This window comes from Montipora foliosa, chromosome 13 (assembly GCF_036669935.1).
Source record: "Montipora foliosa isolate CH-2021 chromosome 13, ASM3666993v2, whole genome shotgun sequence".
NCBI classification, from domain to species: Eukaryota; Metazoa; Cnidaria; class Anthozoa; order Scleractinia; family Acroporidae; genus Montipora; species Montipora foliosa.
Window position 1 is genome coordinate 38,535,978 of NC_090881.1, and position 12,500 is coordinate 38,548,477.

General features: G+C 38.4%; 1 protein-coding gene across 1 annotated transcript in view; it reads right to left on the bottom strand.

Annotated features, from left to right (window-relative positions):
• The window catches only part of LOC137983203 (B-cell receptor CD22-like), a 63,027-nt gene that overhangs the window by 28,447 nt on the left and 22,080 nt on the right, over window positions 1-12,500 (bottom strand). The window contains exons 4-6 of the mRNA XM_068830390.1: window positions 8,835-9,101; window positions 5,435-5,680; window positions 4,686-4,952 (exon numbers count right to left, since the gene is read on the bottom strand). Coding sequence (XP_068686491.1) covers window positions 4,686-4,952; window positions 5,435-5,680; window positions 8,835-9,101 — 780 coding nt within the window. The remainder of the gene's footprint in view (window positions 1-4,685; window positions 4,953-5,434; window positions 5,681-8,834; window positions 9,102-12,500) is intronic.

A 12,500-nucleotide genomic window follows, 5' to 3' on the forward strand; every position in this document is an offset into this window, starting at 1 on the left:
AGATACTTGTAAATAAAATCTGTTTCTGAAAAGAAAAGTAGGGTCATCGAACATCCAAGATCGCTAAATCCAAGCAAAGCTATAGCAATGGCTATCTGCCCTATCATTGTTCATTTTAGTATTTAGCGCGCGCCCTTACTGCATGACGTGCATGTGAATATGCGTGCGCTGTAAGGATGCGCAATAGCAATGGGCGCGAACATCCTTAAGTGTTTATTGGCAAGTGTATTAAACGAAACCTCCACTCTTACCTCAGAATAAGTTTAAACTGAAGGAAATAATGTTTCGAAACAAATTTGTTCGAAATTTGTTTAAAGAAAGATGTTTATATCAGGAGAACCGAATTTTAAAATCAGTTTTTTTCACTTTCAAATTTCGTGTGCGCCACCATCTTGAATAACTGTGACGTGTGACGATTGCTTTATTGTTCTGACACAAAGAGCTTTTGTCTAATAACAATAGAGCAACTGTAACACGTCACAATTATTCAAGGTGGCGGCGCTCGCGAAATTTGAAAACAAAAAAAGGCGACTCTAAAACTTACTTATTTCAGATACAAATGCTTTTTTTGAAAAAAAAAATTGACTGATTTGACTGTTAAGGTTATTTCTTATCATTTAAAGTTTATGTTTTGTTGAAGTGGAGGTTCCCTTTAATATTTTGATGCAAAAATGGTAAAGTAGGATATATGGCGCTAAGTTTCTTGTGGAATTGAATGCTTTTATCTCCCTTTCATTTTTCTTAAAACTGTTCCTCCAAGTTGCAGATGTAGTTTGCTGTTGTGATAAGTTATGCCTATGGTGGTTGTGATTAACCTGTTTAGTACTGTTCAATAATTATAATTACTATTACCAACGAGAGGGTCACCATTAGAACTCGCAACTAATGCTATGATTTGCATCAAAGGTTATTGTTGGATTTGCGTGACAATAATGTCCTCACATTTTGTATGATTTTTGTGATGTTAGAGTCACGCCATTTTTAGCCCTATCTATTATTTAAAAAAATGATGATAAACAAAAGCTTAACTCGAGCCATCTATTTTGTTTGATAGTATTGAAAATAAATTTATTTCAGTTTTGAAACACATATACAATGTTCATGTGTGCACACTGCCTTTTAGCGTTCTTTCCATGTATAATTATTCCTTCTCTGTGTACATACATACATGTTTTATTTCTTGTAGTTGGAGCACACTGACAAATAAGGTTTGGCTGCTTGAATCACTGTTTTTCTTTTATAATAAACAAAATTAATTTCGATATATTAAAATTCAGTCCTCAACAAAAGCCATCATCTCGAAACTCTGGGGAATAAATATAAGGATTTGTAAGAGTTTATTCCTCAGAGTCTCGAGATGATGCCTTTTGTTTTGGACTGAATTTTCCTGTATCGAAATTGGGCTATTATTAATGTTAATCAATTCAGGCTGAAATACACCTGTCTCAAGGCTGCTGGAATCGCACGTTCTTAACCATTTTTTTCGAAGCGCGTTGTACTCGATACGTGCAAGTACCGGTATCACAAATGGCTTGGGGTCTTCCATCACCGGCTATTGTTTGGCTACACACTGTTTTTTAGGAAATCGGCAGTAATGTTTTTTTTGTTTCATCGAACTTAAAGCCACATAGACGGCAACAATTCACAAAAGCACTTGTAGGTTCATCACTGCAAAAATGTATTTAACAGCGAGGCGATACACATAATTATATTTTTGCATTTAGGATGAATGTGTCAAGATGATTTGCCGTGCAAAAAAAAAAGTTGCAATCTGCTTGGCAGAAAATTAGAATTTAATTCACTCTGGAACTCGTCCATTAAAGGTACGTTCCCAGGGCCTCTTTTTACCTTCCTTGAAAACTTAACGCCATTCACGTCACGTCTAGACTTCCCCTGGGTCTTCGAGGATGATCAGAGTTAGACTTGTGACTTTTAATGTCTATTGCTAACTAAGTACTTTCCTACTGTACAATGTACTTATCATGTTTGCTATGGTCACTTTTTTTATAGACACAAATGACTTAAACTGTACGTCAATTGTTGCAGACTCCGAAGCATTTCCACATGGATTCGTTGCTTCACATCTGTATTCTCCAGCTTCACTCCTACTAATATTTCTGATAACTAACTCAGTTCCATCAGTGCGCTCTCCATTACTAGTCTTCACCCAAAACACAGTTGGTCGGGGGATACCAGTTGCTGGACATGACAAATTCAGAGTTCCTCCTTCGGTGATTACCTCATTGGAAATTGGCATAATGAATGAAGACACTGACAGAACAACCAAAAATCATCCATTTTCAATGTCCTCTAAGTTAACATTAGGTGATTGTTTCAATGTCAAAGTAATTCAGGAAGAAGTGAAAGAGTCATGTTGTATACAAGTGCATCACCATTATCATCAGGTTAATTTACATGTACTGTAAACTTAGTCCTTCTCAGTAATGAGACAAGAGCATCACATGCAAACATACTACATAAAAAAACCAAAGGGCTTGTGACAAAAATGTCAAACCTTAAAGCTTATTAAATTAAGAAACTAAAACTGATGTCTTAACAGCATTACAGACTATGTGTACATTTACAGGAATGAAGTCTGAGCAGATCGCAGAGACTGCTCATGTTTTAGCCTGAGATTGAATAAAAAAACAATTCTGAAATTTTGAGCAAATTACTTTTATAAGTTAAACCCTTTTCAATCCCGAGGGGTTCCCCATTGACGAATAAAATTGTCTGGCGTTAGACAGAGCAAAATCGTCTGGTGTCAGTGTCACTTACAGGAGTGAAACAGTTAATGGGGACATAGCTGTTGTTAACCCTTTCACTCCCGACGTGTTCCTCATTGACGAGTAAAATAAATCATCTGGCTTTAGACAGAGTAAAATCTATTAGTGTCAGTGTCACTTACAGGAGTGAAAGGTTTAAACATTCAAAAATTTTGTTTTAATCGCTCAAAACCCCATCAGGAATCTACCAAATGATCAGTTGCAATCACTTGACCTTGTTGTTGGCCAGTCCCGAGAGAGCTCCTGGGAGGTCTGGTCCCTCATCTTTACTGAAGGACAGATAACAGAAACGGCCTATGGCGAACAATTAAAATGGTCATGACAAGTTATTTGCTCCGAGTTCTAGAATTTCGTTGGCAGAACATCAATTTGCACCATTTAAAAAACTGTGGGGGGTTCTTTGCATCAAAACAATCCATGGATATCCAGTTAACTGAAGCATGATACAGTCCTGCCCCAAGAGTAATTAACCCTTTCACGCCTAAACCGGCCTAAACCAGATATGCTTAGTATTTAACTCCGTCTAATGCCAGATGATTTTACTCGTCAATGGGGAAACCCTAGGAGTCAATGGGTTAACTTGTATTGTTCTTAATATGTAAACCCATCCCCCCCCCCCCCAAAAAAAAAACGTCTTGCATTATGGAAATGGGAAAATAGTCAATTGTTCAAAAAATTACCATGAAGAACCAAGCAAGCATTTATTGTTTTTGTTCTGTGCAATCGCCTGCCACCAAGACAGACAAAAATTGAAAAAGCGATCAAGGGATGTCCAATAATGGACGTAAGTACTCAACAAGATTTAGTGAACAAAACCTTAATGCCCTTCAAAAGGCCTTCAAAGGCAAGTAAGCTCACCAAAAGAAACGATTGACAATGCAAGTACAGGGAATTACAATATAATTAAACTTACACTGTACATGTATATTAACCATTCCAAGTTTAATACTACCAATGTACAAGGAAAATAGACCTCTACCTACAGTGGTACTAGGTGCGGGCAATCCTTTAAATTTAATTTTCTTTAAAGACAGTGCCACCAAATAAGAAGAAATTTTTCCCCAGAGTATGGCTATCCCGCAGGAAAGTATATCTTAGTTTGGGTTTATTGGAACGTGAAATAAAAGTAGGGGGTAGACCCATACATTCTCCAGAGATAATCAGGTTTGGTTTTTGAAAATGTGGACACCTAGAATTTTTCTGCTTAAACGGAGAAACCTTAGTTTTTTCACAGTTTTACTAGGTACAAACATTTTACATGGCACTTACAGCAATACTACACACTAAAACGTGCACTGTCTAATGAAATAATAATAATAATAACTGTCGCGGCTAATCGCCGTCGCAAAGTACAGAAACGACGTAGCTAAACAAGGTCGAACCGAAAGCATACGTTGGCGCCTCTGGCAGCCGCTATACGGTCCATGTGTGACCTTGGAGCACAGCTTACAGCCAGCTGGAATCAGCTGTATGTTGGTTTTTGCTGAGGGGGGAAAACCGGAGAACCCGGAGAAAAACCCTTGAAGCAGAGAAGAGAACCAACACAAACTCAACCCAACTTATGGCGTCGGGTCAGGGAATCGAACCTGGGCCACATTGGTTAATGAGTTATCCATTATCCAACTGCTTTTATATTTTATACGTATTTCTTATAATAATAAGGCGGGAGAAGTGAAGGAAATAAAGAACTGGTATGCAACAGGTCTTCCATAATGCATGCGTTTCATTGGTTTTTTAACAGTACAAAACAACCATACAGTATCACGTCAGGATATTTGTACTCTATTAGAGCATGATTTGAACGCTACTTAGTGCAGTAGGATAATAATGCATAATTATTATTGATCAGTTTTCATGAATTTCATCATCTTTCACTAATTCCAAAGGACCTTTGCTTACCTTTGACATTAACTGACACATTTAAACTCATAGCTGTCCCAACAGAGTTGTTCACCACGCACTCATAGAAAAATACTCCTCCAACTGTCCAACTTGTTCTGTTCCAAACTCCAGTACTGCTGATTGCACCTATCATGGTGTTATTCTCATGAAGCTGATAATTTAGTTTCATGGGGTTCGCAGTTTCAGCTGAGCAAATGAAAGAGATGGTTGTTCCATTACAGACTTCTACTTCACTCACATGTAACTGGATTCCCTCTGGTAGGTCTATGATGAAGACCAAAAATGTTAGAGTAATTCTCTGACCAGATGTATAACAACTTACCTCTAAAAATATCATAATTAGGTGAAGTACAATCGTCTGGATAAGTATAGTCCTGCGAGAGAATGTTTAGGACAACAATTGACTGACGTTTCTGCAACTTGAGTAAAATTACTGTAAGTGTAAAAGAATCCTCAAAGTTAATGTTACTTTTTTGGTCATAATATTTTGGTCAGTGCTATCCTTGTAGTTACTTATCAGCTTTAATATCTACTGAATGTTTACTTTGGATTATTGCAGTACAACAACTTAAAAATAAAGAAATCAAACAAAAAAAATTTAAGTAAAATGAATCCCACGGGCAAAATTTCTATCAGAGTTAGACTTGTGGCTTTTAATGTCTATTGCTAACTAAGTACATTCCTACTGTACAATGTACTTATTATGTTCGCTATGGTCACTTTTTTTATGGACACAAATGACTTACACTGTACGTCAATTGTTGCAGACTCCGAAGCATTTCCACATGGATTCGTTGCTTCACATCTGTATTCTCCAGCTTCACTCCTACTAATATTTCTGATAACTAACTCAGTTCCATCTGTGCGCTCTCCATTACTAGTCTTCACCCAAAACACAGTTGGTCGGGGGATACCAGTTGCTCGACATGACAAATTAAGAGTTCCTCCTTCGGTGATTACCTCATTGGAAATTGGCATAATGAATGAAGACACTGAAAGAACAACCAAAAATCATCCACTTTCAATGTCCTCTAATTTAACATAAGGTGATTGTTTCAATGTCACAGTAATTCAAGTAGAAGTCGAAGAATCATGGTGTATACATTGTGCATCACCATCATGATGATTCATCATGTTAATTTACTGTAAACTTAGTACATGTACTTCTCAGTAATGAGACAAGAGTATGCATTTAATAGAAATGCAAACATAGTGCATACATCGTATTATGAGCCAAGGGGCTTTTGACAAAAATGTCAAACCAAGAGCTTATTAAATTTAGAAACTAATTAAAACTGATGTCTTCACAGCATGTCAGACTATGAGTTCATGTACTGGAACGAAGTCCGAGCAGATTGCAGACTGAGACTACTCATGTTTTAGCCTGAGATTGAATAAAAAACAATTCTGAAATTTTGAGCAAATAACTTAACCCTTTCACCTCCAAGAGGTTCCCCACTGATGAGTAAAATAATTGTCTGGCGTTAGACAGAGTAAAATCAGTCTACGTGTTACTTGTATAAGTGTCAGTGTCACTTACAGGAATGAAAGGGTTAATTGGGACATAGCTCTTGTTAACCGTTTAACTCCCGAGGTGTTCCTGATAATTGACAAGTAAAATCATCTAGCGTTAGACAGAGTAAAACATGTAAGTGTTAGGGTCACTTACAGGAGTAAAAGGTTTAAACATTCAAAAATTTTGTTTCAATCTCTCAAACTCCATCAGGAATCTGCCAAATGAGCAGTTGAAACCATGTGATCTTGTTGTTGAGCAGTCCCAAGACAGAGCTCCTGGGAGGTCCAGTCCCTTATCTTTACAGAAGGGAAGATAACAGAAACGGCCTGTGGCGAGCAATTTAAATGGTTATTTGTTCAGAGTTCAAGAATTTCATGAACATAATTATATTTGAAATATTTGAAAAACTGTGGGGCGTTCTTTGCACTAAAACAATCCATGGATATCCAGTTCACTGAAGCATGAAAAAGTCCTGTCCCAAGAGTAATTTATTATCCTTTTGACACCTAAGCTGGCAAGACTTAGTATTTTACTCTGTCTAACGCCAGACAATTTTACTTGTCAATGGGGAAACCCCAGGAGTCAATGGGTTAACTTGTATTGTTTTTATATAAAGAACCTCAAAACGTACCGCTTTATGGAAATGGGAATATAATGAATTGTTAAAAAAAATCCATGAAGAAACACAAAAAAAAAGCCTTCAAAGGCAAGTAAGCTCACCGCAAGAAACAATTGACAATGCAAGTACTGGGAATTACAATATAACTTACAACTATACACTGTACATGTGACATTCCAAATTACTACCACTGTACAAGGAAGTTAACTTTCCAAGTTAGACCTTTACCTACAGTAGTACTAGGTGCGGGCAATCCCTTAAATTTAATTTTCTTTAAAGACAGTGCCACCACCCAGGGTATGACTATCCCGTAAGAAAGTATATCTTAATTTGGGTTATTGGAACGTGAAATGAAAAATAGAGGGTAGACCCACGCATTCTCCGGAGATAGTCAGGTTTGTTTTTTTTTGAAAAAGTGGACACCTAGTATTTTTCGGCTTAAACAGAGAAACCTAAGTTTTTTCACAGTTTTACTTGGTACAAATATTTTACATGGCACTTACAGCACTACTACACACTATAACGTCTCCTCTCTAATGAGTTATTTATTTGCCAACTGCTTTTAAATTTTATAGGTATTTCTTACAATAATAAGGCGGGAGAAATGAAGGAAATAAAGAAGTGAAGGACAGGTAACAGAAATGGCCTATGGCCAACAATTAAAATGGTCATGGCAAGTTATTTGCTCCGAGTTCTAGAATTTCGTTGGCAGAACATAAATTTGCACCATTTAAAAAACTGTGAGGAGTTCTTTGCATCAAAACAATCCATGGATTTCCAGTTAACTGAAGCATGATACAGTCCTGCCCCAAGAGTAATTAAAACCCTTTCACACCTAAACCGGCCTAAACCAGCCATGCTTAGTATTTTACTCCGTCTAATGCCAGATGATTTTACTCGTCAACGGGGAAACCCTAGGTGTCAATGGGTTAACTTGTATTGTTCTTAATATGTTAACCCATCCCCGCCCCCCCCCCCCCCCCCCGCAAAAAAAAAAAAAAACGTCTTGCATTATGGAAATGGGAAAATAGTCAATTGTTCAAAAAATTACCATGAAGAACCAAGCAAGCATTAAATTTTATTGTTTTTGTTCTGTGCAATCGACTGCCACCAAGACAGACGACAGACAAAAATTGAAAAAGCGATCAAGGGATGTCCAATAATGGACGTAAGTACTCAACAAGATTTAGTGAACAAAACCTTAATGCCCTTCAAGAGGCCTTCAAAGGCAAGTAAGCTCACCAAAAGAAACGATTGACAATGTAGGTACAGGGAATTACAATATAATTAAACTTACACTGTACATGTACATTAACCATTCCAAGTTTAATACTGCCAATGTACAAGGAAGTTAACTTTCCAAGTTAGTCCTTTACCTACAATGGTACTAGGTGCGGGCAATCCTTTAAATTTAATTTTTTTTTAAAGACAGTGCCACCAAAGAAGAAGAAATTTTCCCCAGAGTATGGCTATCACGCAGGAAAGTACCAGTATATCTTACATGTAGTTTGGGTTTATTGGAATGTGAAATGAAAGTAGGGGGTAGACCCATGCATTCTCCAGAGATAATCAGGTTTGGTTTTTGAAAATGTGGACACCTAGAATTTTTCTGCTTAAACAGAGAAACCTAAGTTTTTTCACAGTTTTACTAGGTACAAACATTTTACATGGCACTTACAGCAATACTACACACTAAAACGTCTACTGTCTAATGAGGTATTCATTATCCAACTCCTTTTATATTTTATTCGTATTTCTTATAATAATAAGGCGGGAGAAGTGAAGGAAATAAAGAAGTGGTATGCAACAGGTCTTCCATAATGCATGCGTTTCATTGGTTTTTTAACAGTACAAAATAACCATACAGTATCACGTCAGGATATTTGTACTCTATTAGAGCATGATTTGAACGCTGCTTAGTGCAGTAGGATAATAATGCATATTAATTATTATTGATCAGTTTTCATGTATTTCATCATCTTTTCACTAATTCCAAAGGATCTTTGCTTACCATTGACATTAACTGACACATTTAAACTCATAGCTGTCCCAACAGAGTTGTTCACCACGCACTCATAGAAAAATACTCCTCCAACTGTCCAACTTGTTTTGTTCCAAACTCCAGTACTGCTGATTACATCTATCATGGTGTTATTCTCATAAAGCTGATAATTTAGGCTCATGGGATTCCCAGTTTCAGCTGAGCAATTGAAAGAGATGGTTGTTCCATTGCAGACTTCTTCTTCACTAACACGTAACTGGATTCCCTCTGGTGGGTCTATGAAGAAAACCAAAACTGTTAGTAACAGTTCTCTGACGACACAACTTAAAATATCATTTATAATTAAGCAGGGCATCTGACAGGATGCGGCGATGCTGATCTGCATAATAGTCATATGAGTTCACACTCTTGATTGCATCACGGGTAATCAGGGCAACATGGCGGGAAATTCAAAGGAACATATACTGTTAATGACTCTACTTTATAAACTTTCACCTTCATAAACAAAACAAATAAGTTCATGTTCACAACTGAGATGAACTAGGGTTGGTATCTGTTCTTTGGAATTCCTAAATATTTCTTTTTTAGTTTCCATACATTCTCTGTAATTTTGTGCCTTTGCAATTACGGGAAATGTATGGCAGAAACTCTTTTTAATAAAATAATTTCTGCAATAGCCATTCTCTCCAAATTTATTCTACCGCACCTTTGAGCGCTTATCTTCTGTTCTGGAAAATAAAAAAACCCAAAATTGCGTATTATGAATAGTTCTCATCGTTTTGCCCTGATTACCCATGATGCACTCAACAGCGTGAACTCGTCTATTCCCTAAAATCCTCTGCATAAAAGTCACTGCTTACGAGCCGAGTGGCCCATCAGGCCGGCGCTTATCTCCGGTTTCCTTAGCATGAAGCAACTAGGAGTATTTATACTCCCCTCTGGATGGGATGCTTGTCCATCGCAGGGTTACCCCCAGCATTTCGCCGGTACCCATTTATACACCTGGATGGAGAGAGGCACCGTGAGAGTAAAGTGTCTTGCCCAAGAACACAACACAATGTCCCCGGCCAGGGCCCGAACCCGGACCACTCGATCCGAAGTCGAGCACTCTAACTATGAGGCCACCGTGCCTCCCACAAAATCCTCTGCATATTACCGTATTTTCTGCACAAAAATGAAGAAATGCCTGATATTAGTGATGAAGTAGCTGCTTTAATACCATCCTTACAAACATAACATCCAAAGAGATTGACTATTTTGAAACACCTATTTTCCTGAACATTAAAGAAAACACACCATTTCCGGGCAAAGCGTTCACGTTAGGCCCATAAGACATCCCATACATTACAACTTTAAACATGACATATAACACACCAAGTGTCCTTTTAGACCACGTTAGCCCTAAGTTAACCTAACTTAACAACGTTAACCCTCATAGTATTTTACTCTGTCTAACGCCAGACGATTTTACTCGTCAATGGGAAACCCCTGGGAGTCAATGGGTTAATTAATCACTCACTGAAAAACTTGTCCCCCTTAACCCTGTCACGTCCAAACTGGACGAAAACGGCCAGACTTAGTATTTTACTCTGTCTAACGCCAGACGATTTTACTCATCAATGGGGAACCCCTGTGAGTCAATGCGTTTACCTAACCTTGTTCTACCATGTAAATCCTCATCTACCCTAAGTTAACCAGGTTAACCCCTATCTACCCTAAATGAATCACGTTAATCCTCATCTACCCCAACTGAACCTCGTTCTACCACGTTAACCCTCATCTACCCATGATACACGGTTCAACATCTTGCAAGATTTGTTGCTCAACAAATGTTGAACAATGTTGCACAAACGTGATGAATGAAATAGAGCTGGTCTCTATTTTCGTTCAACATCGTTCAACAACATTCAACGTGTTGAATGGCATATTTCAACATTCAAAAATGACACGGCACACTGTTTAACATTTGTTGAACAAGAGCGGCAGCATTTGTTGATCAACAAATGTTGAACCGTGTATCATTGGCTTAAGTTAACCACGTTCTACCATGTTAACCCTCATCAACCCTAAGTTAACCACGTTCTACCACGTTAACCCTCATCTACTCTTAGTTACCCTTGTTCTACCACGTTAACCCTCGTGACCCTAAATTAACCTCGTTCTACTATTAAAGATTGCATTCACACTTGAAGGAATTAAGTTCAATTTGAACAGCTTTAAAAGAAACAAGTTTTTCCCAAACTTGTTCTCAAAAAAATTGTTCCCTCTGGAAGTCTTGTCAATATTTGAGCCGGCAATTCACTTGGTATGCAGTATCAACCTGAATAAATAGGTACCCCATGTAAAGGTAATAATAAATTAAAGATGGCAGAACTGTTGGTCGGAGCTTTGTTTATGTTGTGGGTTACTTCGTAACCGAAGAGCTGCTTTTTGTTTGTCAAGGAAAAATTATCTACGGAATCAACGCTACCGTATCTTTCGGTTTCGGCAAACACGCGATTTTTGGCACTCGTTGGTGACCAAAGAAACGCCACTGGCCGGCATCTTGAAGTTGTTTACAAAAACCACGATCGAAACTACTTCGCGAGGTGGTTTCGATGTTGGTTATTGTAAGTATGTTTTGATCTAGTTTCGTGGGTTCAGTCATCAGGTATGAACGCTTGTTTTAGTCAAACATGTTTCAAACGTGATCAATTTAAACATGATTCGGCCTAGTGCGTACGCAGTCTAAGAGGCGCGGTGGCGCGGTGGCCTCATGGTTAGTGCACTTGACTCCGGATCGAGTGGTCTGGGTTCGGGCCTGGCCAGGGACATTGTGTTGTGTTCTTGGGCAAGACACTTTACTCTCACAGAGCCTCTCTCTCTCCACCCAGGTGTATAAATGGGTACCGGCGTAATGCTTGGGGGTAACCCTGCGATGGACTAGCATCCCATCCAGGGGGGAGTAGAAATACTCCTAGTCGCTTCATGTTACGGAAACCAGAGATAAGCGCCGGCCTGGTGGGCCTTCTGGCTCGTTAGCAGTGACTTTACCCTTTTACTTTACCACATTAACCTTGATCTACCTTAAGTTAACCTCGTTCTACCATGTTCACCCTCATCTACCCTAAGTTAACCTCATTCTACCATGTTAACCCTCATTTACCCTAAGTTACCCTCGTTCTACCACGTAAACCCCTTATCTACCCTACATCTACGTTACCCTCGTTCTACCACGTAAATCCTCATCCACACTAAGTTGGTTACTTTACGCCTTGTTGACCTTCATCTACCCTAAATTAACCTTGTTCTACCCCGTAAACCCTCATCTACCCTAAGTTAACCACGTTTACCCCTATCTACTCTTAGTTCATCATGTTAATCCTAATGTACCCTGAGTTAACCTCGTTCTACAACATTAACCCTCATCTACCTTAAATTGGACACTTTAGACTTCGTTGACCATCTACCCTTCTACCCTAAGTTAACCACGTTAACCCTCATCTACCCTGAGTTAACCACTTTAACCATAACTTGACCTTTATCTACCACAAATTAACCTCTTTCTACTTCGTTAACCCTTATCTACCCAAAGTTAACCTCGTTCTACTACATTAACCCTCATCTACTCTAAGTAGGAAAGGAAAGACGTTGTTTAAGCCTGAAGTTCCAGGCTTTCCTTACATTACTGCTCAT